The following is a 24,247-nucleotide window of genomic DNA, read 5'->3' as shown; positions in this document are numbered from 1 at the left end:
GAAATTTTACCAAATTTGGAGGATATATGTGAGATTCACCGTGGGATGTCCTATAACAGTTTTCAAAACAAGAGGCAGTTACACTCTAGATCAGTCTGACATGAGCATAAATGCCTGCTGCCTCCTCCATGCAGCTCACTGCAGAGTGGGTAGTAGCAGGAATTTACTTATTTTATGTTTCTTTAATGATTCTACAAGAGTTGGTCAGTTAGTTATTGAAAACTTGTTAATGGTTTACTGCTGAATTACTTCTTAATGTGAGAGTTCTACTCTCTTTGTAAGTTTATCAGTTAATATGATGAAATGTTGTTTTCTCTAAAATCTGCAGATAGTTCTTAAATCTCAACTTATTCCATTTTCAGAAGTTGGAGGGAGGGCAGGCACAGTGGCTCACATCTGTAATCTTATCATTTTGGGAGGCCGAGGTGGGAGGATCACTGGAAGTCAGAAATTTGAGATCAGAATTTGGAGGGAAATTCAGAAAAGTACAGAATAATGAAATTGGAAAAAAAAAAAAAAAGAAACTTTTTCTAATGAAATACATGTTGAGATTTGATTCCTAAAAATTTTGTATAATGATAAAATACATGGAATCTTCAGGATTTCAATGAGTTATATATAGCAATACACATCTCTACCAACATCATTTTACTAGATGTGAGAACGCTACAGGATTTTCCAAATGGCAAATAAATAAAAGAAAGCAATGGGCTTCAGGTGGTTGGAAGATAGACTAATTACAAACAGATTGTGGTTCCAGGTACAACAAAATGTAATAAGCCTCTCTCCCACTGAACATAGCTATAAAACTGAATGGAATGTATTATGCAGCTATTTGAGGATTCTGAAAAGTAAATAGTAGCAGGCAGGTTAAAGTAAAAAGGCCAGAATTCAAAGTACATCAAGCCAGTGGTGGGTTTGTCATTTTTGACCTCCAGTTTTCCCCAAAACTGAATATAATGCATCAGTGCAGCCTGAAACCCAAAAGTGGGTACTAGGGTTCATATAGAAAGAACCCCAGGAGAAGCTCCCTAATTCTGGCTAGAGGAATGAGAAAGGGACCACTTAAGACTCAGAGAAAAATACAGAAATTCCCTGTTTTTTTCCTTCTCTTCCCAAGCCCCTAAGCAATTCAACAGGCAGTAATATCAAAGGTCCCAAAAGAAACCCACAAAGACCAAAACTTCCTCTCTCATCCCAAGAGAGCAGGACAAACTCCCATCATTTTTTTCTGTCTTTATCTTTCTACCACTTGGCCCTGGACATGAGCACAGTCACAGAAGTGTGCAAGAGAACAGGATAACAAAGCTCCAACTTTCCACCTAGATGAACAAAAAGGGAATCTGCAAGTACTACCAACCCTACAGAAATTAAGAGGAGGAAAAGGGACTAATATAAGCAACTTTAGGCCAAGAAATTAGACAACTTAGATGAAATGAACAATTCCAAGAAAGACAAAAAAATTACCAAAATGACTCAATAAGAAAAAAAGTCTGAATAGGCATATAAAAAGTAAAGAAACTGGACCTGGCACAATGGCTCACGCCTACAATCCTAGCACGTTGGGAGGCCAAGGTGGGAGGATTGCTTGAGGCCAGGAGTTCCAGACCAGCCTGAACAACATAGCCAAACTCCCATCTCTACAAAAAATACAAAACTTAGCTGAGCATGGTGGTGTGAGACTGTAGTCCCAGCCACTAGGGAGGATGAGGCAGGAGGAACACTTGAGCCCAGGATTTGAGGTTGCAGTGAGCTATGACTGATGCCACTGCACTCTAGCCTAGGCAATACTGCAAGACTTTGTCCCAAAAATAAATAACTAAAATAAAATAAATTAAATTAATAATTAAAATCTTCCCACAACAAAAACAGCAGCCCTAAATGGCTTCACTGGTGAACTCTTAAGTATTTTAAAATAATTAATACCAGTAATTCATAAACTGAGAAAATAGAGAAAATCTCAAGATAAATCACAGACTAAATATAAGAACCAAAACTGAAATTTCTAGAAAAAAAGTAGCAGAAAACTTTTATGATCTTATATGAGGCAGAGTTCCTAGATATGACACCAAAAGCACAATCCAAAAAGGAAAATAACTGATTATTAGTCTTATTAAAAATTTTTAATTTTTGCATTTAAAAAGACACCATTACATAAAGGTGAAAACAAACCACAGACCATGAGATAATATTTGCATAGCATCTATCTGTTAAAGGACTTGTATCTAGAATGTATAAAGAACTCTTAAACTCAATGAGAAGACACTAAAGAAGTTATATGAACAGCTAGAAAGTAGCTGAAAAGATGCTCAACATTCTTAATTATTAGGTAAATACAAATTAATACTACAGAGATACCACCATAGACACACTAGAATAGTTATAATCAAAAAGACAGACATTAACAAGTAATGCCACAGATGTAGAGAAACTGGACTCCACATACACTGCTGGCAGTAATATTAAATTGTACAGACATTTTGGAAAACAATTTGATAATTTCTTTAAAAAAATTAAAGCTACCAAGCAGGGCACGGTGGCTCACATCTGTAATCCTAGCACTCTGGGAAGCTGAGGTGGGCAGATTGCTCAAGGTCAGGCAGGAGTTGGAAACCAGCCTGAGCAAGAGCAAGACCCCATCTCTACTATAAATAGAAATTAATTGGCCAACTAATATATATAGAGAGAAAAACTTAGGCAGGCATGGTGGCACATGCCTGTAGTCCCAGCTACTCGGGAGGCTGAGGCAGTAGGATTGCTTGACCAGGAGATTGAGGTTGCTGTGAGCTAGGCTAATGCCACGGCACTCACTCTAGCCTGGGCAACAAAGCGGGACTCTGTCTCAAAAAAAAAAAATTAAAGTTACCATACAATGCAGAAATTCTACTCCTATATGCCCAAGCAAAAAAATAAATGCCCATGCAATGGTTTTAAGTATTCATATCATAATTATTTATAATAGCTAAAATTGGGGGTAAACTTCAATGTTCGTCAACTGGTGAATGGAAAACCATAGTATATTCACAGCCCAAAATACTATTCAGCAATAAAAATGAATAAACTACTGAAACATGCTACAACATGAATGAACCTCAAAAATATTAAGCTACCTGAAGGAAGTCAGACATAAAAGACTACATATTATATGATTCCACTTATATGCAATGTCCAGAAAAGGCAAATCTATAGATAGTGAAATCAGATGAGTGGTTGCATGGGGCTAGGTGTTGGAACAGGAATTGACTGCAAACAGGCATGAAAAATCTTTTGGGATGATCAAAAATATTCTAAAATTGGAAAATTATACCTCAATGAAATTTGTGAAAAACTAAGTTAGGCCTAGAAATTTCAGGCGGAAGTAATTTTCACATAAATAAAAGCCAAAAAATTGGAAAAGACTGTCCAGGGAAAACGAAAGTTTACAATGAGTGCATTGAGGATAGTAGACAGCAACAAACCAGAAACAAAACAAAAGATTACCTACGGTAGATTGCAAAAACGGCCACAATACTATACAACTGCTCCTATCAGGACTCTATTTCCCCACTCCCTGTGACTTGCTTTGGCCAAAACAACATTAGCAGGGGCACTGCAGAAGCCCAGAACCTATACCTCAACAGGCCTTGTGCACTTGTACTCTTGCTGCGTTTGGAACCCGAATCTAAGCACATGTGAACCAACCTGAGTTGGCTTACTGGAAGAGGAGAGACCATGTGCAGGAAAACTGTGAGTCAGCCAGAAGCTGACCAAAGACCTATGAGTGAGTTCCAGCTGTGATGAGCCAAGCCTGACTCAGACCAGCTGGGCACAGCCCAAATCACCAACCCACAGAATTGTGAGCTAAATGATTAATGTCTAAGCCACTAAGTTTTCAGTGGTTTGTTACAAAAAAAAAAAAAAAAAAAAAGAAGAAGACGTTAATTTATACACTACAAAAGACCAGTGATGACTGGCTGGATAACACAATAAACCAAATGGATGGGGTTTGGGAAACTGTCCAATAAGGACAGGCCTCCTTTGCACAAAAATCGAAAAGCAGTCAATGAGGTTCACCCAAGGCCAGGAGTTGGCAAAGCCACTGTGGCAGAAGAACTACTTCTACAAGTGAAGTAAGAAGAACAGTGAACGTTTCTCCCATCCAAGTACTAACCAGGCCTGACCCTGCTTAGCTTCCGAGATCAGATGAGATCAGGCACATTCAGGGTGGTATGGCCACAGCCATAACAGTGAAAGTTTCTCTATACAGTTGATCTAAAGGTTTATACTGAGCAGAATGGCAAATGAAGTTAAATCAGAAGGTGCTGACAGGCTGGGAAGATTTAGGTCATGATGGAGGTAAGGAGGAAACTCATTAGGAGCGCGTGATGAGGTGCAGAGACGGAAGGATGTGTGATCAGAGAAAGATATTGCAGAATTCAAGATCTTGGAAGTTTGAGCAGTTCTTGGGCATGATGAAATACAATCAAGAAGGAAGGACTGGATGGATGGATGGATGGATGGACAAACAGATGAGTGGATAGATAAATAAATAGGTATAGATAAATAGATAAGAAAATTTATTTACATAAAGCTTAGAAAGTTCCCCTTATATCTAGGGCAACTTTCCTTACAAATTTTCCACTGTCCTTACAAATTGGTCAAACCATTTTCATTGATCTTGCATTTATTTTGTAAATTTATATTACTTTTATAGATGAGTACAGATGGATCTTTCAGTAAAACATTAGATAATTAAGACAGGGTGCAGAGGCTCATGTCTGTAATCCTAACACTTTGGGAGGCCAAGAAAGGAGGATCACTTGAGGCCGGGAGTTCAAGACTAGCCTGAGCAACATAGCAAGACATGGTCTCTACAAAATATTTTAGAAATTAGCCAGCCATGGTGGCATGTGCCTGTAGTTCCACCTACTCTGGAGGCTGAGGCAGGAAGATCACTTGAGCCCAGGAGTTTGAGGTTGCAGTGAGCTATGATGATGCCACTGCACTCCAGTGTGGGCAACAGAGCAAAACCCTGTCTTAAAAATAAATTATATAAATAAGTCTAAAAGAAATGGGATGACAAAACTTTTTCCAATCATATTATCAAAAATGCCATAGTCTTAAATATACTGTCAGGCAGTGTTTTATGCACTTAAAGTGATAGAAACTTTTTAAAGGAAAATAAATTTCCATAGTCTCCCATGTATATATATATTGGGAGTTTATTATATGTATCTTATATATCAGTAAAGTTGGTTAAAAAGAAATATATATATTTATATTATATAGATAAAATATAAATATATTTAATATATTTATATTAAAATATATTATATATTAAAATATATATTTATATAATATATTAATATATTTTATATATTATATATTTATATAATATGTAAATATATTATTATATAATACATATATATTATATATAAATATATTTATATATATAAATATATATTTCTTTTTAACCAACTTTACTGATATATAAGATACACATAAAAAACTGCATCCACCTAAAGCAGTAATTATCAAAGTGTGGTCCAGAAACTCCTGGGGTCCATGGGATTCTTTCAGGAGACCACAAGGTAAAGAACTATTTTCAACTTAATTCAACTAAGTTCTCTCAGTATTGACATCTTGTGTCAATTTTGATGTTATATTTTTCAAAATAATTTTCCATTTCATAAAAATTTTCCATTTCATAAAAATTTTCCATTTCATAAAAGGCCGAGGCAGGAGGAATGCTTGAGGCCAGAAGTTTGAGATCAGCCTGGGCAACACAGTGAGATGCCATTTCTAAAAAAAGATTTTTTTGAAAGCCGGGCAGGGTGACACACTCCTTTAGTCCCAGATACCCAGGAGGCCAAGGTGGGAGAACTGTTTTGAGTTCAGGGTTTCAAGATAGTAGTGAGCTATGAATATGAATGTACCACTGCACTCCAGCCTGACCTTGTCTCTTAAAAAAAAAAATTCCATTTCATCTAAGTTGTCAATTTTGTGGGCATAAAGTTGTATATTCTCTTACCCTTTCAGTGTCTGAGGGTTCTATAGTTATAACCTCTCTTTCATTTGTCATACCAGTGATTTGATCAGTCTAGCTAGAAGTTTATAAACTTTGTTGATCTTTTCAAAGAACTAGCTTTGGTTTTGTTTTTTCTATTATGTCATTTCTCCATTACTTCCATGCCTGCTCTTATCTTTATTATTTCCTTCTTTTGACATCCTTTGGTTTACTTTGCTTTTTCTTTTCCCCTAGTATCTTAAGGTTGAAGCTTTCTTAATTGATTTTAGATTTTTCTTCTTTTCTAAGAGAAGAAGTTGAAACTGTATGTTCTCCTCTGAGCACTGCTTTGGCTGCACCCCACAATTTTGAGATATTTTGTTTTCATTATCACTAAGTTCAAAATACTTTCTAATTTCCTTTATGGTTTCTTTTTTGATATATGAATTATTCAGAAGCATTTTATTTAATTTGTAAATACTTAAGGTGTCCCTAGAGATATTATTACTGATTACTATGTACTCTGTGTTATTTTAATACTTTAAATTTATTGACATGCTTTCTGGCCGTTCAATATAGTCCGTCTTTGTGAATTAGTCATGGTAGTACAGTATTCCATAAATATCAGGTCAAGACAGTTGATAGGGTTGTTTAGATATTTACCTACATCTTTACTGATTTTCCGTGTGGATATGCTACCAATTGCTGAGAGAGGGATGCTAATAAACTTTTTTGATCACCAACTATGATTACAGCATTGTCCAATTCTCCATTTATGTTTGAAATGTTTACTCCATACATTTTGAGCCTCTGTATTAGGTACATATATATTATGATTATGTCTTACTGAATGATTGACATTTTCATCATGATGGAAAATCCCTCTTTTTCTCTGTTAATACTATGTGCCTTGATATCTATTTTAACTGATATCAATATAGCCACTCTAAATATTCTTATGTTTATTATTTACATTGCTTATATTTTTCCATCCATTCACTTAAAGTGCATCTCTTGTAAATAGCATATAGTCAGGCCTTACTATTTATCCATTCTGAGAATCTCTGTCTCATAATTGGAGTGTTTATCCCATTAATATTTAATGTAGTTATTGATATGGTTGAATTCAGGTCCACAATTTCATTATTTATTTTCAATCTGTCTCCTCTGGTTTTTTGTTTCTGTATTCCCTCTTTCCTGCCTTCTTCAAATCATTTGGATATGTTTTAGAATTCTATTTGGGTTTATCTATGCTTTGCATTATTTTTTATTGGTTGCTCTGGGGATTAAAATACACATCCTTAACTATTCATTTTACCTAAGTTAATTTCCACTTTATATAAAATGTAGACTTTATAATCCTATAGGGAGTCCATTTACTCCATTGCCATTCTTTACACTAAAATTGCCAAACATACATTACAAAATATACATTATAAAACCCATGAGACAATGTTATAATTTGTGCTTTAAACAATTATATGTATTTTAAAGAAATTAAGAGAAATAAAATGGCATTTTATATTTACCTTGATATTTATCATTTCTGATGCCCTTCACACAAATATACCACCATATTTCTCAAAATTAATTTATCAGATTACCAAAGCACACCATTTGGCCCTCATATGGCTTGAATGCATAAATTACATGTAAAAATTGCCCAGCCTCTTTCCTCTTAAGCTCATGACGGTTAAAGCAATACCACTTTACAATGTGATTGTAAACAAAACTTAAATTCAGGAATTGGAATTGGATGACAATCCTGGTTACCAGATAAATTGGTTGTAAGATAATTAAGAACACATTTATATGGACTTTTTAGATTACAAATTGAAATAAAAACATTAAGTATTAAACTTCTATTCAAACTCTCAGATCAAAGTATGAAAATCTCTTCAATAAAAAAATGTCAGGGGATATTTTCAACTCATTTTTTAAAGTGTTTGAATCTGTGTATCCTCAAAGTAAACACACGGTAAGGCAGAGATAAAGTATAACTGTATGTCTAAAATAAAAATTGAAAGGCACCTGTCTCTTTCCTCTTAAGAGGAATACAGGATATTTAGAAAATTACAAAATCCGTAAGAATTGAGAATTAGACTGACTTGTAGAAAATTTCAAATATTCATTCATTTATCCAACATTTACTAAGCTTCACTGTGTGCCAGATACTAAGCCAAGAACTAGGAATATACACTGTCTTTAAGATTCTTACAAATAACAAAAAGCTCAATTGTTATTATGAAGAGACAGTCAAGAAAGTTTCCTGAGGGAGATAACCTATGAACTGGGTTTAGAAGAAAGAACAAGAGTTAGCCTTCTGTGATTGAGTATTTTTGCTTTTATTAGGGGTGGGTGAGGAAAGAAAGGAAAGGAAGAAAAAGAGGCTTTCTCGGTTGGAAATAACATGGACAAAAACAATAATCCTAAAAAGTCATGGTCCATTGGAGAACCACAAGAAGTGTGGACAAATGGTAGACTAGATCTTTCACAAGGACAAGAGTACAAGGATCCCTTTGATGTTATTTTAAGAAGGATGAACTTTGTTATCTTCAAAGAAATGGGAAGCTACTGAGGGATTTTTAAGTAGGGCAACATTAAGGAATATGGTTTACTCAACTCTTTGTCCTTTGCCCACTTCTACTACAAAGGCTAGGAAAGATAAAAAGCTCCTATCCCAAGCCTTCTTTGCAGTGAGAGATGACCTTGTGATAGTTCTAACGAGGGACAGTTAAGTAGAAATCTAACTGAAAAGGCTTCTGGCAAAGATACTGATTTTCTGATAAATATCCATGGCTGGCTCTGCCCCTTCCCCTCCTTCCTTCTTTTGATTTGGGCATGATGTCCCTTCCCCTCCTTCCTTCTTTTGATTTGGGCATGATGTCTGGAACTGTGCCAGCCATCCTGCAACCAAGAGGAAAAGACCAAGATTATCCCAAATACACCAGCAATGGCACAGTAGAACCGCTCAAGTGAAGTCTGCAGCCATCTCTAGACTTCTTGCTATGACAGAATAGAAATCCCTGTTTGTTAATAACCCATTTTAAGTTGGGTTTTCTATTTCTTGAATCTGAAAGGTCTCTATGACTGGTACAAGTTTTAATAATTAACTTGTATTTTGAAATGATCCTTATTAAATTAGTGTGGATGGAATGGGGAGGGGGAATGCAGAGAGAATTGTTCAGAGGCTTATAGCAAGGAAATAGCAATGGGGATAGTAAAGAAGGCAGAATCTAGAGATATTTAAAGAAGAAGACAAATAGAGCAGCAAGGATGAGGAAGCAGTCTGTTATATCTTCTATATTTCTAGCTTGAGTGACTGCAGGGGGTAGGGGGACTTGATGAAGGTAGTGTCATTCTCCAAAATAGGGGCATATGGTAAAAGATTGATGAATTCAGTTTTAGAAATGTTCAGTTTGAGATGCCTAAGGGACATCTATGTGAAAATGAGGAAAACATAGATGACTCTCTGGATCTAGAGGACAAGAGTATGGTCTGGGGCTGGATGCAGTGGCTTAACCTCCTGTAATCCCAAGTGCTTTGGGGAAAAAGCACTTTGGGAAGAAAGTACTGGAGGCTGAGACAGGAGGATTGCTTGAGGCCAGGAGTTCAAGACCAGGCTGGACAGCATAGCAAGACCCTATCTCTACAAAAAAATAAAATTTTTAAAAAGTGAGGTCTGAATTCTAGATACAAATTTCAGAGTAACCATTATATAGGGGGTAAACTAAAATAGTAAGTATGGCGAGATTCCATATTTTAAAACCTGAACAGGCAAAAATGAGGCCCAGCAAATCTATTAAGACAAAAAGTAAATTAGTGGCTGTCTAGAGTTGAAGGGTAAAGGAGGGAGGGGAATGGGGAGTAATTGCTAGTAGGTATGGGTTTCTTTTTGGTGTGACAAAAATATTCTAAAAATAAACTGCAGTGATGGTTGTAAAACCTTGTGAATATATTAATGCTAAACCCTACTTCATTATATACTTTAAATGAGTAAACTTTATGGTATATAAATTATATCATAATAAAGCTGGTTTTTTTAAAAAAAATAGGCCCAAGACAGGGAATAACAACCTATAAGTAGGAAGAGGATGCAGTACAGAACCAGACAGCCAGGGCCAAGAAAAGGGGGTTCAGGAAATTAAGGGAGTATCATCCAAATACCAGGACGAAAGTGTTAAGAAGTGATCAATGGCCAACAGTATCAAATACTAGATAGATCAATTAAGTTAAAGACTGAATGAAACATTCAGTTTAGCAATTTTGGAAACCATTGATGAGCTAAGTGTAATTTTAAATAGCAGCATCAGAAGCCAGATTATATTAGGGAATAAATAAGAGGTGAGGACTAGGGGTAACAAATGAAGGATCTTTTTCAGGAAACTTTTCTTACCAAGAGAAGAGCTGGTGGTACAGGGGAGTTTTGTGCTGTTGTTGTTATTTTCAATAGGCAGCATGTATGATGTTTATATGTCAGGGAAAGGAGCCAACAGAGAGAGAGCAATTGACGATAAAGGAGAGGAGGGGATGACTAATGGAAAATCACCCAAGAGACACAAGGAAAGGAATCCACCACATAAGCATAAAATGTCAGTATGGAGGACAGATGAAGTTTCCATTGGACTGAGAGAGAAGGTTAAGACATCAGTTAGTTTGTAGGGGCAGGAAGTTTAAGGAGCTATTACTTGATGCATTAATGTTCTCTATGAGTTAGGAAACAAAGGTCACTGGCTGACGGTAAGGGTCTGAAGGGGGGTAAACATTTAGAATACTACAGGAGAGGAATTTTCAAGGAAGAAGTTGAGAAGTCATTCTACACATTTCAAATACTTTTAAAATCTGTAATATATTTCATAGCCAACAAAAATGGTCTTGTACATAATGAATCACCTGCAAATTTATTATACTTTGCATTAGGATTTGTAATGACCACACTAAACACATGAGCAGATTGCCACAAGTCCCTGGACAAATGGTATCTGCAGTCAGAGTATAACCCAGTGATTGATGCCTGGTCCTTGGACCTCAAAAAACATGGTACCCTTCATAAGCTCAGCCTCAGAGTGACCAGAAAGACCAGTTACTCTTCACTGCAGCAGAGAGTAAAAGAAGAGTCATCAGCCTGTTTTATTATAGTTGCTGGAAAAGAAATCAAGAGGTGATTTTTTGCTTCGCTTGAGAGGGCTAATAGCAGGTGTCTTCCTAAGGTGCTCAAGTAAGATAATGTTATGTCAAAGCCTTTTTGTCAACTGTCAAGCAGTATACAAAAATTATTTTTATTGCAGCTGGCACCTACTAACATTTCCAGCTCTATATTCCCATAGGCAATCTCAAGAACCTTTTGCTCTAATCATACTGGTGTACAGAGCTCTGAAAACAGGCATGTGCTTTCCTAAATCTTTGTCTATTCTGCCTTCCTGGGAGGTTTACTCTCATTCCTTTTCAATCTACCCAGGTACCACAGTCACCACTTATTCATGAGTAATCCATTCCAAGCCCCCAGTGGATGCCTGAAACCACAGACAGGACCAAACTCTGTACATACTATGTTTTTTCCTATACACACATACCTGTGATGTTTAATTTAATTCAGATGAAGTAAATCTGGAGCAACACGTTGCTGTCAATCAGAATACATTTTCCTGTACATGTCTCCCATCCACAAATTTAATGCCTTTTCCATCTTAGCACTTATCACACACTACAGCCCTGTCTTTGGCAGTTTGAAGTGCAACAACAAAACTAGCAAGAATTTCTTATTCCATCTTCACAGGTTCATGGATAGAAGACTCTTTCTTACTGTAGCTCTTAGCAATCTCAGCATACAGTTTGTTTTTTTTTTTCTTTCCTTATTAAGTTGAGAACTTTCACCTTTTCACTTCAAGGAAGCACTTATTGTCTTCTCTTTGGCACCTCGGAATTGCCAGGATCACTACACTACTCTTGCACTTTGGAGCCATTATTAGCCAAAATAAGGGTTACTTGAATACAAGCACTGTAGTACAGAAACAGTCAATCTGATACCTGAGGCAGCTACTAAGTGACTAACCAGGGCAGACAGCATGGATACGCTGGACAAAGGGCTGATTCACATCCTGGTCAGGACAGAGTGGGATGGAGCAGGACAGCTTGAGATTTTATCACGCTACTCAGAATGGCACGCAATTCCAAGCTTATGAACAGTTTATTTCTAGAAGTTTCCATTTACTATTTTCAGACCACAGTTGTCCATGGGTAAATCATAGAAAGCAAAACCGTGGCTAAGAGGGGACTACTGTAGTTACTATACAACCTCCATCCTTCAGCATAAATATAAACTCCTCTTGGAGGGCTTCTCTGACCACCCCAGCTAGAAGCAGTCATTTTACCACCACTATTCCAACCATTCCTTTTCTATATATAATTTTTACTTGGTATTTTTGCTAGTTATATTTTTTTCTTTATGTGCCTTAAGCTCCTAGAAAGCAGGGATTATGTTTTCCATGATGCCTTTTCAGCATGATGCTTTGCACATAGAAACATGGCCTATAACTTCTGGAAGGAACTTCAGACATCATCCTCATATTGCCAGCGAGAACACAAAATCTGCCTCAGAGACTGTAAGAAAGACTTGACCATAGTAACACAGTAGCTGAGTTGCAGAGCTAGAATCCAAACCACAGTTTTGAGCTCCTATTCCTATACTCATTTCATCATACCAATAATTGTAATTAGCCTAGTTCTATTTTGCAATCCAAATTTCAAAGAGAGTCATTCGTGAGCCTTAAGGTCAGATAAATACTCAAACTTCTCTGGCAAAGCTCTTGTTTTGATTTTAATCTAGATTGCATTTAATTGACATCGTTGCAAGAAAATAAAAAGTGTAAGTTTTTTCTTCTTTTTTTTTTTTTTCTTTCACTAATTCTGTTTTGTCACCATGTAGCTAAAGTAAGGGTTAATTATATGACAGTGTTCAATCTGGTGTAATGAGGTCTGTGAAAAGGATGAATTTGTCCATTTTTACATGTGTATTAGCTGTACACTTGTATACAGCAGCCTCTGATACTCTCACCACATTTGTGATTCATAGTTGGAAACGGCACAGCAGTTCAGTTACCGTAACAGAAGAAACCAGTAACTATACAATTTCAGCACTGATATTGGGAGTGACCTAGAAGTAATTATCAAGGGCAGCGGCTGTATCTCAGACCCTTTGTTAGCCCTACTGTCTAACACAGTAGCTCGTATGGGAAAAAAAAATAAATAAATGTGTTCATTTTGAAAATAATTAGGTGAAGCTAAATGGATGTTACATTATGTTACAACTTATGAATGACTTAATTAGTATAAATTAATTTAGTCCTAGAATTTATCTCAGGACAAAGAAATTTATAAATATTAATATAACTTAATTATAAAGCATAGCTCAATAATAAACTATCATTTTTCTCTAATCCACTAAATTGGGTAATTCTTAATGAAAGATGCAAATTTAATGAGAAGCTGTGAAATGTGGTTATTTTGCTGACCGTTCTCCCATGGTTTGGTACAGATATACTCTGGAAACGTGATGAGGCCACGGAAGAGGGCTTCCGTGGACTATTGTTTCATCTAGAATAATTTGGATAATCACTGAAAAAAAAATTAAAAGATTGACTTATTCTATTTTATAAGAAATGTCCACTAAAAACTCAACTAAATTTCTCTCTTTCAGTGAAAATGTTGGGCATATTATGTTCTGGGCTGTGAATGACACATTTAAACACTACAGGACAGACAAAAATGTAGCCAGGGAATTCTTGTCTTACTCAGTCCTTATCTTGCTATGTGACTCTTCAGGAACTGCTTAACCCTTTTGAGTCCTTGGCCTGAAACGGGAAGTGAAGACATTTACTCAAATCCTGATAGATAAAAAACACACTCTTCCCCTTCCTTCTATCAAAACAAGGCTTCTCTTATTCCACTGAGCTGATGAATAGGGATCATTTACCACTATTCACTCTGGGTATTCTCAAAGGGCATTATAATTGTCTTCATTCTACTGAAGTACTCCCAAGATTCTTTCTTATACTCTCACAGTACCACGATTACCCACACTACTTTCTGAAATTTCCTTAAAATCAGCACTGTCACTGCCTTTCACCACAGAGAGTCTACCACTGTTTAAAGTTTCAGCAGAAAACATTAAAATCCTCAGGAAAAGTATATTTCTTAGATGTCAGAATTCTAGAAACCAGAGTGAAAAGTTGGTTTCTAAACTGTGTCCTACAAATCAATGTGAAATCACTTCTCTTCACTAGCTGTTTAGAACAAAAAACTCGCTGGATTAAGTTTTTTATATGCATACACAAAACATGTATTTCTAACTGGGACTTCTTATCTATCGGTGAAATGGGGTTACACTGTTCAGGCTAGATGGATTAATAATTTCACATTCTCATATGCTATTATTAAAATTTAGAGGACTACTGAAAAAGCCAGTAAAGTTTGCAAGTATGTGACAATAAAAAAGGTTGTTGGTTGTATGGTTCCAAAATATCTTATAATCATCTATATTATTTATTTCTGGCTTCATGAGGAAGAAAATAATGTCTTTATTATACACTTAGGAGACAAAAAGCTGCAGCTCATCTGATGACAGAGATGACATTTTTCCAGACTACAGAACTTACCCAGAACAAACTGAGTCCTCATTCCATGGTTTTTCCTCTTGGAGAAGTATTTCTCTGACTACCTGAGAAGGAACTGGCTAAAACTTCCTGTCCAATTGGACAAGGAAAGCGTCAAAGTGTTCAACAAACTTCTTCATCTCCTCAAGGGCTTTCCTGAGGCTCTTTCATATTTCAAAGTGAGTCAGCAGATCCTAAACTCATTTTCCTCATCTGACCACTATAGAAATGCTGGAAGCGAATTAGCTATTTATTGAGACTGGAATGAGGGACAGAAAGTACTAACTTCTTAGTTCAATATGAATAATACTTGTCAGAAAATCCAAGTATTTTCTTTGATAATTATTTTACAGTAGCTGTTCCTAAAAAGCAACAAGAAAATCCATCATGTCACTCAAATTCTATTTTTTTTTAAATATGCTAGAATCCAAGTAAATTCAGAGGTATTTCTCAAGGAGAAAATCTTGCATCCTGATAGAAAGAGAAAAGAAAAAAAAATCCCTATGTTTTCCTTAAGGGAAAATGTTTTATTTATATAAACAAAGCACTGATGATATATGACATTATCATGCAACACAGTCTCAGGATTTTGCACTTATAAAATAACATTCTTTGAATACTTTACTGAAGGAACTTGTTGATGGGTACCCTATCAACAAATTAAGCTAATATTATACTTAATATTCTTAGAAAAAAATATTCTAATCAAATCCATTCTGTTTTAACTAGTGACTTAGATTTTTAGTATAAACTCCAAGGCAATTTTTTTTTTTTTTTTTTTTTTTGAGACAGAGTCTCGCTTTGTTGCCCAGGCTAGAGTGATTGCTGTGGCATCAGCCTAGCTCACAGCAACCTCAAACTCCTGGGTTCAAGAAATCCTCCTGTCTCAACCTCCCGAGTAGCTGGGACTATAGGCATGTGCCACCATGCTCGGCTCATTTTTTCTATATATATTAGTTGGCCAATTAATTTTCTTTCTATTTATAGTAGAGATGGGGTCTCGCTCTTGCTCAGGCTGGTTTCAAACTCCTGAGCTCAAGCGATCCTCCCGCCTCAGCCTTCCAGAGTGCTAGGATTACAGGCGTGAGCCACTGCACCCAGCCTCAAGGCAATTTTTAACAGCCTGTAAAGATCAAATAAGAGTTGGGATTCAGCAAATGTTGAATTCTAAGCGATGTCCTAAGAATATGCATTTTTCTCTTCTGCCCAGCTCTGAGTTCCATTTGCCAGTTACAGGAACTAGCAACCACCAAGAGATTTTTTTCATTCATTCATTCCATAAAGATTAATTAATAGCACACTATAAACAAGGCACTGGGTCAAGCAGTGGGGATACGGCCCTAAACAAGACACATGGTTCCTGCCCTCAAGGGGCTCACAATCTAATAGCCAATATCAAAGGTAAATATCAAACACACATGACGATGTCAAACTGTATCAAAAATCTTGTGAATGAGTTAAGGCATTAACCAACTGCCCCCAGCTCTCCTAACCAAATGCAAGCCCAGGACAAACATTCAACTGAGAGATAACTAAACAAGACATAGTCCTATATCACTTTTTTTCTGTTTGTGCTTTAGTTGAAATGCCTGATGGCTACTATAATAATCCATAATAGGGTTATTGTTATGGTTCTATCATTTATGTGTGTGGAACTGCTGATCTCTTTTTAAAATCAAAATCCTACATTTTGATGTTTGCACCCTGACCATTACTTACTTTCTGTAACATCTAAATGGGTTGTTCTATTGAATGAATCACATATTCAAAAACTGTTGCTTTATAATAAACATGATTTGTTGTTTTTCCATAAACTTGAATTAATTTAATAAAGACTTGAAGATTTACAAATATATCTTTTATTTTTATACATTTTAAAATTCAATTTTACAAAATATAATGATAGCTACCAAGTACTGAATACCTACTAAGAATTAAGTGCAGTTTTTTTTCACATAATTTCTTGTAATTCCGCCCCCTCCCCTCCCCATAACCCTGCAAAGTACTAACTGGCCCTATTTTACAGACGGAGAAACTGAGGTGCCCAGAAGTTAAGAGAATTTTCCAGCACCATGCAAACAGTTAATGTAAAGCTAGGAATGGAACCTCTGATTACCTGACTGGTTAACTTATTCTCTCAAGAATCCTAAATTGAGCACATAGTTTTCACTCTCCAGCGCTATATGCAATAGAATTACTCACGGTGCAACATTATAATGATATTATAAGAATGCAGTTAAAGCTTTTAAGCAACTAGAACCCAATCAAACATTAGGGTGCAATAAAACACCTGATTAACTGGTGAAATAACGTCAGGTAAATGCAGGGTGTGAAACTATGAAGTCTTTGCTAAGATGAGTAAACTGTATCGAGCAGCAACCTCCAATCCCAGCTGTGTGCAAGTTTCCCAAAAAGGAGAGCAAATCATCTTACACTAAGTATGCTAAGTGGGAGTTGGCCTGACAACTCCTAAAGAAATGCTGGGTCAGGGAGAGCTTGTGTCTTTTATTTTCTTTAAATCTTCCGTGGAGCTCCTCCTACAGCAGCTTCGCCTGGGCACAGTGATTGGGTGAACTGCTCTAGAGGTTTGGTCCACATTCAAGAGTGGACGCTCGCAGAAGCATTTAAGCATACATCATCATCACTGCAAAAATCATCAGATCATCCCCAGTGAAACAGGGAGAGCTTTACGAGAGAATAGGAATGTAAACTTGAGAAATCCAAAATAAAATGCATATGGAGCAAAGCGTTCTGCACGAACCTCTTCGTTTATCCAAGTGCACACAAGCACAGTCAGTTGACAGCACCGCCCCTAAAAAAGCTTCCACCGGCAAATTACAGATTGTAAACTAAGCTGATACCAAACCCGTGACTATGTTTTCTAAGGTCTGCAACGCTTTTAGGGGCTGCTTTCCCCCCCCCTCTTGTACAGCTGCTCCACTGCACAAGAAATTCACTAAAACCCTGCGCTAAGCACTAATATGGAATCACTTTAAAAGAAACGTGTCACTTTCGGCTTGGGGACAGCATGCTCGCCATTCAATGTCCTACTGGATGCTTAACACGCATGTGATTAATAATTGGCACTCAGGAAAGAGAACTTTCTTCTGACCTTGAGCGTGCGCGCTAAATAAATTACCTCAGAACGAAAGTGGTGAGATCTCAGTACAGCATCTGAGGAGAAAAGAGAAAAACAAGGCTTCATTTAACTCCTCGCTCTTCACCTACCGAACTGCTAATGACTTTACCTGGGAGACCAGGGTCGTCGGATGGGCACAGTCCGGACGCCTCGAATTTGGTGGGAACATCTTTGGGGGAGGGAAGGGGAGTGCTGGGCCACCGGTGTCTAGGTGACTTCTTCGCGCGAAGTTGCCGGGAAAGTTCTGGGGGAGTTGGGGAGCCCCGAACTCTCCATGCCTCACTTTCTAACCCCCCAGGCTCCGGCGAAGGGTGGGCGAAGGCGAGGCTGCTGCAGCCCCGGGCGACGCTGGAATTGCTCTCAGGGCTTAAGCATCTGAGTTCGGTCCTCCCCTCCCTGCCCTCCGCGTCGCCGCGGTCACCCGGCCCTGGCAGGCTGGAGGGCGGGGGGTCAGGGCGAAAAGGGCAAGGGGCGTTAAATCAATACGTGCGCTCAGCCTGGGGAGTGGGCAGCGACGGGGACAGGGCGGCCGCGCAGGGGAAGGGGGCAGCGCTCCACCCCCCAAACCCGCCTGCACGTCCCCCCTAGCCCGCAGAAGCCCGTCGCGGCGTGTCTCACTCACCTCGGCTCCTGGAACGACCCGAAAAGACCGATTTCATCGGATGCCTCCCCTTCTGGAGCTTGCGGTGCCAGCAGCAGAAGAAGACGATGGTGGCGATGGTGCCCAGCAGAAGCAACAAGAGGAAGAGGGCACATTGGATGCTGTAGGGTCTCAGCAAGACGAGGAAAGCCGCGGCGATCATGGTGCGGGCGAGGCGGGGGCGACTCGGCGGCGGGGCTGGAGGGCGGCGGCGCAGGCACCCGCGCGGGGCGCACGCCGGGCGGCGGGCACGGGCGAGCGCGGCTCAGCGCGTCATGCCCGGCGCTCGCGGCCCCGCGCCCGGCCCAATGGCTGCGCACCCCGCGCCAGCCGCGCTACGCCAGCGGTCCCGGGCTGCGGGGAGCGCTGGCCATGACTCAGCAGACGGCGGCGAGGCGGCGACTCAGCGGCGGGGCGCCTCTCCCCACCCTCCCCGGGCGCCCCCGCCCCCGTCCGTGCGCAGCCCCCGGGCGCAGCCCCGCCGGGGACGCGGCGAGTGGGGAGGAGCAGCGCCGCCGCCGCCGCCGCCCGGGCCCGCCGCATCGTCCCGTGGCCGCCGCCAGCCTCAGCATCCCCGAAGCCCGGCGCACGTGGGGCGGGGCGGGGACGCGGCGCCCCGGCTGCGGCCGCGGCGGCCTGCGGGGGGCGGGAATGGGGCGCCGCGGCGGGGGGTCGGCTGATGACATCACGGCCGGGATGCTGCGGCGCGGGCGCGCGGACATGGCTGCGGCGGCTGCGGCGGCGGCCGCGGGCTGCGCTCGGGCCTGAGTGCCCAGCGCCCTCCCGCGGGGCCGCCCGCCAGCCCGCACCGCCCTCAGGTGCGCCGGCCAGGCGCCGCTTCGCTCCCCGGACACCTGGGGCTTCCGCCTATCCAGCCGTCCCTGGCCGAATTGCTGGGGAGCCCGGCGTCAGGGGGCGCCAAGGAGCCAGGGGGGAAACTGAGAGGCGCCGGCTGGAGCCTCCAGGCGGTGCTACCCCCGCCTCCCACCTCCCTGCGCCCCGCCCCGGGGCTGGGGCTTTGGAGGATGCGGCCCGGTGAGCTATTGCTTGTGGGGGGTTCCTCGCACGCTGAAGCGCGGACCCCGGGAAGGGCCTTCCCTGGGAATTGGGATCCTCCAGGAACGGGAGGGCCACGCCACTCCAAGCCCCTCTAAACTGGGGAGCGCTCCGGAGTCTGCAGACGTGAACTGTGCCATCCCCAAACTTGATGCTATTTCGCAGCCCAGAAATGGGCACTTTTTAGATCCCCTTATATCCATAAAGGCGTTTTACGGTAAAACCCTGACTCGTTTAGTGCTTTCGAAGGGAGAGGAGATTTCAGATTTAAGAGACCTGGCAGGTGAAGGAAGTTGGGGGTTGGTTTGTAAATATTTGGGGGAGAAATGTTTTAGGGAGTATGAGGCAATAAGTGATCTGTCACACTCGCGCCCACCCTCCCCCTGTCTCCCTTTCGTCCCTTCCCCACATCTCTTCATAACCAGCAAAAAGTATATCGTAGTTGGTGGCCAGGGGATTTAACGCTGGTGCAATGCCAAGGCAGAGGTATGGCGGGAGCGCTGCAGTGTGCCTTCCTGCGGGCCACGGCCACCTGGCCAGGAAGCGACTGCTGCAGCAGTCAGTCTGCGGCATCTTGCGGCCTGGGCAGCCGGTGCTGTGCCGCGTTCTGCTGCCCCCAAGGCTTTCCTAGTGTTGGGGCTGGATTGTTTGTATATATACATATATTTTTTTTTTTTTCGTTTACGTGCATAAGGAAACTACAATTATAGTGACAAGGTAACACATTACTGCATTTGCGGAGTTTCTAATAACGACTAGGTTGGGCTCTTGTTTTGGAATCTTTAAGAGACTGAAGAAATTGTGCCATAAAAATAACCTGTAACATTTTCAAAAGCACGTAAAGAATTGCTAAGAATACTTAACTTGTATTTGCTTGTAGGGATCTCAAAATCAGTGTTGTTTCTGAACTATAAAAAACCAGCTGTACAGCTCTGCATAAAAGCTTAACTGTTGATGTTCTTAAGGCCAGTAACAAATTACCATGTGTGAGTATTCAAAGAAACCTAAAAAGTCATTGCTTAATGCAGTCTCTTAATGCCAGATTTCACAAACATGGAAAACAATGGATGTGTTTTCTTATTTGCACTGGTTTCCCAAAACAAAATAAACATTCAAATTGTTGACATGTTGCATCTCATTCATTCAGTTGTTTTGGGTTGAAGATTCAAGGGACTTTGCTTGCAAACAGTGTGTAAGGTGGGAATCTTGCATGTCAGTGTGTAGGCTGCACTGCGTGCCAGGGTAGACTTCAGAGGTTCCTGGCACTCAGAGGGTCTGACAGGTAGCACTGCATCATATGCACGTGGCTAAGGGTTTCCTGATACTGCAGCCCACTGCAGTGAGAAACTGTATTCCTGGCTATTATGCAGGGGTTATTGAAGAGAATCCTGAGAGCCTGCAATGTGTGGCACATCAGGAAAGGAAGAATTCTCTACTGCATTGACTCGACAATGGCATGGTGGAGTAATTTAAATCAACAGAAAAACTGAATTTAGCTTTTGCAAACATTGGGTGGAAAAAACTAATAGAATTTAGGAAGGTCATATTTACTTTATGCTTCTCATTGATTAAAATTTTTAAATGAGCTGAAATGGCCTACATATCCTTGAACAGAAACGTCAAAGACTACAGACACAGCATAGTAACTAAATTGCCCCAGATGCTGCATTTTTAATAACAAAAAGCAACTAAATAGCAATTATGGGTTTCTGAGCTATTACTTCAGCACAGTTGTTATCATCCTGAGTCTTGCTGTAGCCATTTATAAGTTTCAAGTGCACACAAGAACGTCATTTATCTCTCTTAGCAGGCAAATGCTTAACTGCCATGCAGTGGGATTATAAATATTTCTTTTTAGGTGCATTCATGTCTGTTCTTTGCATCAGTTATCTTAAGGATACTATTAATAAGCCAACCAAATTCTCAAAAGAATTTAGCATTTGGTTCCATTATTATTTTCTGATTTGTTTGTTACTAATTTATCATTTCTTTTCCCAAATAACAGCATATTACTAATTGCTTCTTTCTGCGTGTTTATGTAGTGCCTAATGCATTGTAGAATACAATAAATATTAAATCAGCCAATCAGTCCTTTTTGGAAGTTAATTTAGTGGAATTCATATCTTTTCTTCCTACTAGCTTTTCATTTAAAAAAGAATAATTGATTTATAAAAGTCACCAAAAAATTTAAAGTTTGAGAGTAGGAAAGGAGGAGGAGGACCATGGCAAAAATCTTTCATACCAAAAGATGGAAATCATAATGGAAAAGTATGTGTAACCTGTTGATTTTTTTATGACAGTCAGTTGGCATAGTCAACCCAAGAGAAGACAAAGGAGTTGGGGAAGATAGCTAAAAAAGTTTGATATCAGGTATATACAAAGTGATCCATCATGCAGCCCTTCTTCCCTTTAGATTCTCAACCGAATTGGGAATAGACAAGAGGAACCAAAAGGAAATTAAAATACTATATTAACTTTATTCAGGGTAAAGTCAGATTGAAGAACATGTCTTGGACTAAAGGCAAAAATGAGGTCACGTATTCCTTTTCCCCTAACTCAGCATGCCCACCCAGTCTCGGCTGAAGAACACTAGGGCAGGAAGGAACCCAACCTGTACAAATTCCTGCATAGAGACCAGAGGCTAAGAAGCTCCTGACACTTTACAATCCATGAGGCAAACAGCAAGAGACAGCCCTATGTGTGAGAAGGGACTGTTTTTGGGTTTTGTTTGTTTTTCTTGCAATTTTATTTTATTATTATTATTATTTTTTTTTTTTTTTTTTTTGAGACAGAGTCTCACTTTGTTGCCCAGGCTAGAGTGAGTGCCGTGGCGTCAGCCTGGCTCACAGCAACCTCAATCTCCTGGGCTCAGCGATCCTACTGCCTCAGCCTCCCGAGTAGCTGGGACTACAGGCATGCACCACCATGCCCGGCTAATTTTTTGTATATATATATTTTTTTAGTTGGTCAATTAATTTCTTTCTATTTTTGGTAGAGACGGGGTCTCGCTCAGGCTGGTTTTGAACTCCTGACCTTCAGCGATCCGCCCGCCTCGGCCTCCCAAAGTGCTAGGATTACAGGCGTGAGCCACCGCGCCCGGCCAATTTTATTTTATTTTTTATTTCAGCATAGTACACGGGTACAAATGTTTAGTTTACATATATTGCCGTTGCCCCACCTGAGTCAGAGAAGGGACTTTTATACATCAGCCTGCCCATTAGTGGCTCTGCCAGAACCTCCCTGATTTTCCCCGTCACTAAGTCTTTCCACCCTCCAAAGATGAGAAACGTCTTCCACAGTACTTTCCTAGAAGTGGGAAGTTGTGGCACAGTTCCTAGTTTATGGATCAGGAAGAAACGTCAGAAAGAAAGTTTTCACCCTAAGTTGTGTAGCACCCAGATGTGGAAAAGGGAGGAATTGAAGATGACCTCAAGATTTGAGCTACATGGTGGAGGAATAGTTTTGAAGAGGAAGATGACAAACTGAGTTTTAGACCCGCTGAGGTGGATATGTCAGAAGGACGTGGGTGTGAAAATAATCCAGCAAGCCCATGGAAATGTGGGTGGAGAGGTCAGAACCAGAAACAGCTGTGGAGTCATCAGCATAGATTTTTGATGGAGCCATGGAAATGGAGGAAATGAGCAAGGAAGAGAAGCTATAGAGAGAATTGGAATTCAGAACTTTGGAGGCAGCTTCCATTTGTGGACTGGAGGATAGCAGGACAGGATGGTAGAAGCCAAGTGTTCCAATTTAGTGGCTTAATAGAACAGATGCACAAATGGGAGGTTGAGGAGGGCAAGGACTGAGGACTGATGACTAGGAGGGCTCTGGAAACCTTCCAGAGAACTGATTCATCATGGCAGAAAAGGCTAAAGCCAGACATTAATAAGTTGAAGAAGGAACGAGAGATGAAAAAGAAGAGAGGGCTGTTGTCCACAATCTTTGAAGAAATTTAACTCTAACGGGGATGAGTAGAAAATCAATTAAAGCCTGAATAAAGGCCAATAATGATCTTTTTGTCAGGATAGGAGTATTTGAACAAATTTCCAGGGAATTTGGGGGATGGAACTAGCAGTGGGAGAGGAAGAATTGAAAAGTGGGGAAAAGAAGGCATTCTCCTGGGGATTTGTGATTTAGCAATTTGTTTCAACATAACTTGAGTCCTCCCCACCCCACCCCCACCACTGATTCTTTCTGCTCTCAGGCTGCTTTTATCTCTGGAGAGTTAAAATTGAGCCTGACTAGTTGTGATGGCTCTCTGCCCATGGTCATCTCCTCCCCACCAACCCTGACTACTAACACTCAGTCCTGAGTAGTGATTGTTAGGGAAAGATAAGGAATGTCTTGGAATGTAGCCTACATTGCCTGTGTTTATTACAAAACTGTACGGAAGTGAACAAATTACCCAACTGGTAGGCACACAAGGGCATTACATTGAAATATTACCCCCTTGAAAACAAAAAGTTCAGGTAAGAATGCCTCTAGTAATGAATTACTAGAAGTAAATCATACTAATTTTCAACTGGTAGCCCACTTGTTTCTAGGTAAAATGTCTTCTATGTGCTTGTGTTAAAAGATAAAGGAGCTACATCATCTGGAAGAACCTACCTCCATTTAATATAATCTTGGAGGTGCTTTCCAGCCACCAGAATCAGGAAAGCCATCATAGGGATGGATTACTATTGTCTTTGTAATGTTTGAGTTTTTGAAGGAAAAATAATTAATACTCTGCAGTAATATCAAATATTGTTTTCAGCAAATACTCCCTGGGAAAG

At 40.0% G+C, this 24,247-nt stretch overlaps 2 protein-coding genes across 17 annotated transcripts in view; one reads left to right on the top strand and one right to left on the bottom strand.

Annotated features, from left to right (window-relative positions):
• DST (dystonin) overlaps window positions 1-18,821 on the bottom strand; it is a 462,173-nt gene extending 443,352 nt beyond the window's left edge. For 10 of the 13 annotated variants that reach the window (XM_076003259.1, XM_076003267.1, XM_076003264.1 and 7 more), the window contains exons 1-2: window positions 18,399-18,605; window positions 17,777-17,811 (exon numbers count right to left, since the gene is read on the bottom strand). In XM_076003259.1, the coding sequence (XP_075859374.1) occupies window positions 17,777-17,811; window positions 18,399-18,579 (216 nt within the window). In that variant the 5' untranslated portion in view covers window positions 18,580-18,605. Of the gene's footprint in view, window positions 1-17,776; window positions 17,812-18,398 lie in introns of all 13 variants that reach the window. The other 3 variants (XM_020287134.2, XM_076003266.1, XM_076003278.1) reach the window with 3 other exon arrangements.
• Window positions 18,822-19,097: 276 nt separating this feature from the next.
• The window catches only part of BEND6 (BEN domain containing 6), a 60,901-nt gene continuing 55,751 nt past the window's right edge, over window positions 19,098-24,247 (top strand). For 3 of the 4 annotated variants that reach the window (XM_012751364.3, XM_076003257.1, XM_076003258.1), the window contains exon 1: window positions 19,105-19,451. The gene's annotated coding sequence lies outside the window, so the exon portion shown is untranslated. Of the gene's footprint in view, window positions 19,452-24,247 lie in introns of all 4 variants that reach the window. The other variant, XM_012751363.3, reaches the window with a different exon arrangement.

The sequence above is a fragment of the Microcebus murinus genome, chromosome 5, assembly GCF_040939455.1.
Source record: "Microcebus murinus isolate Inina chromosome 5, M.murinus_Inina_mat1.0, whole genome shotgun sequence".
NCBI classification, from domain to species: Eukaryota; Metazoa; Chordata; class Mammalia; order Primates; family Cheirogaleidae; genus Microcebus; species Microcebus murinus.
Note: the sequence above shows the minus strand (reverse complement) of the source record. Positions and strands in the feature narration are given on the sequence as shown.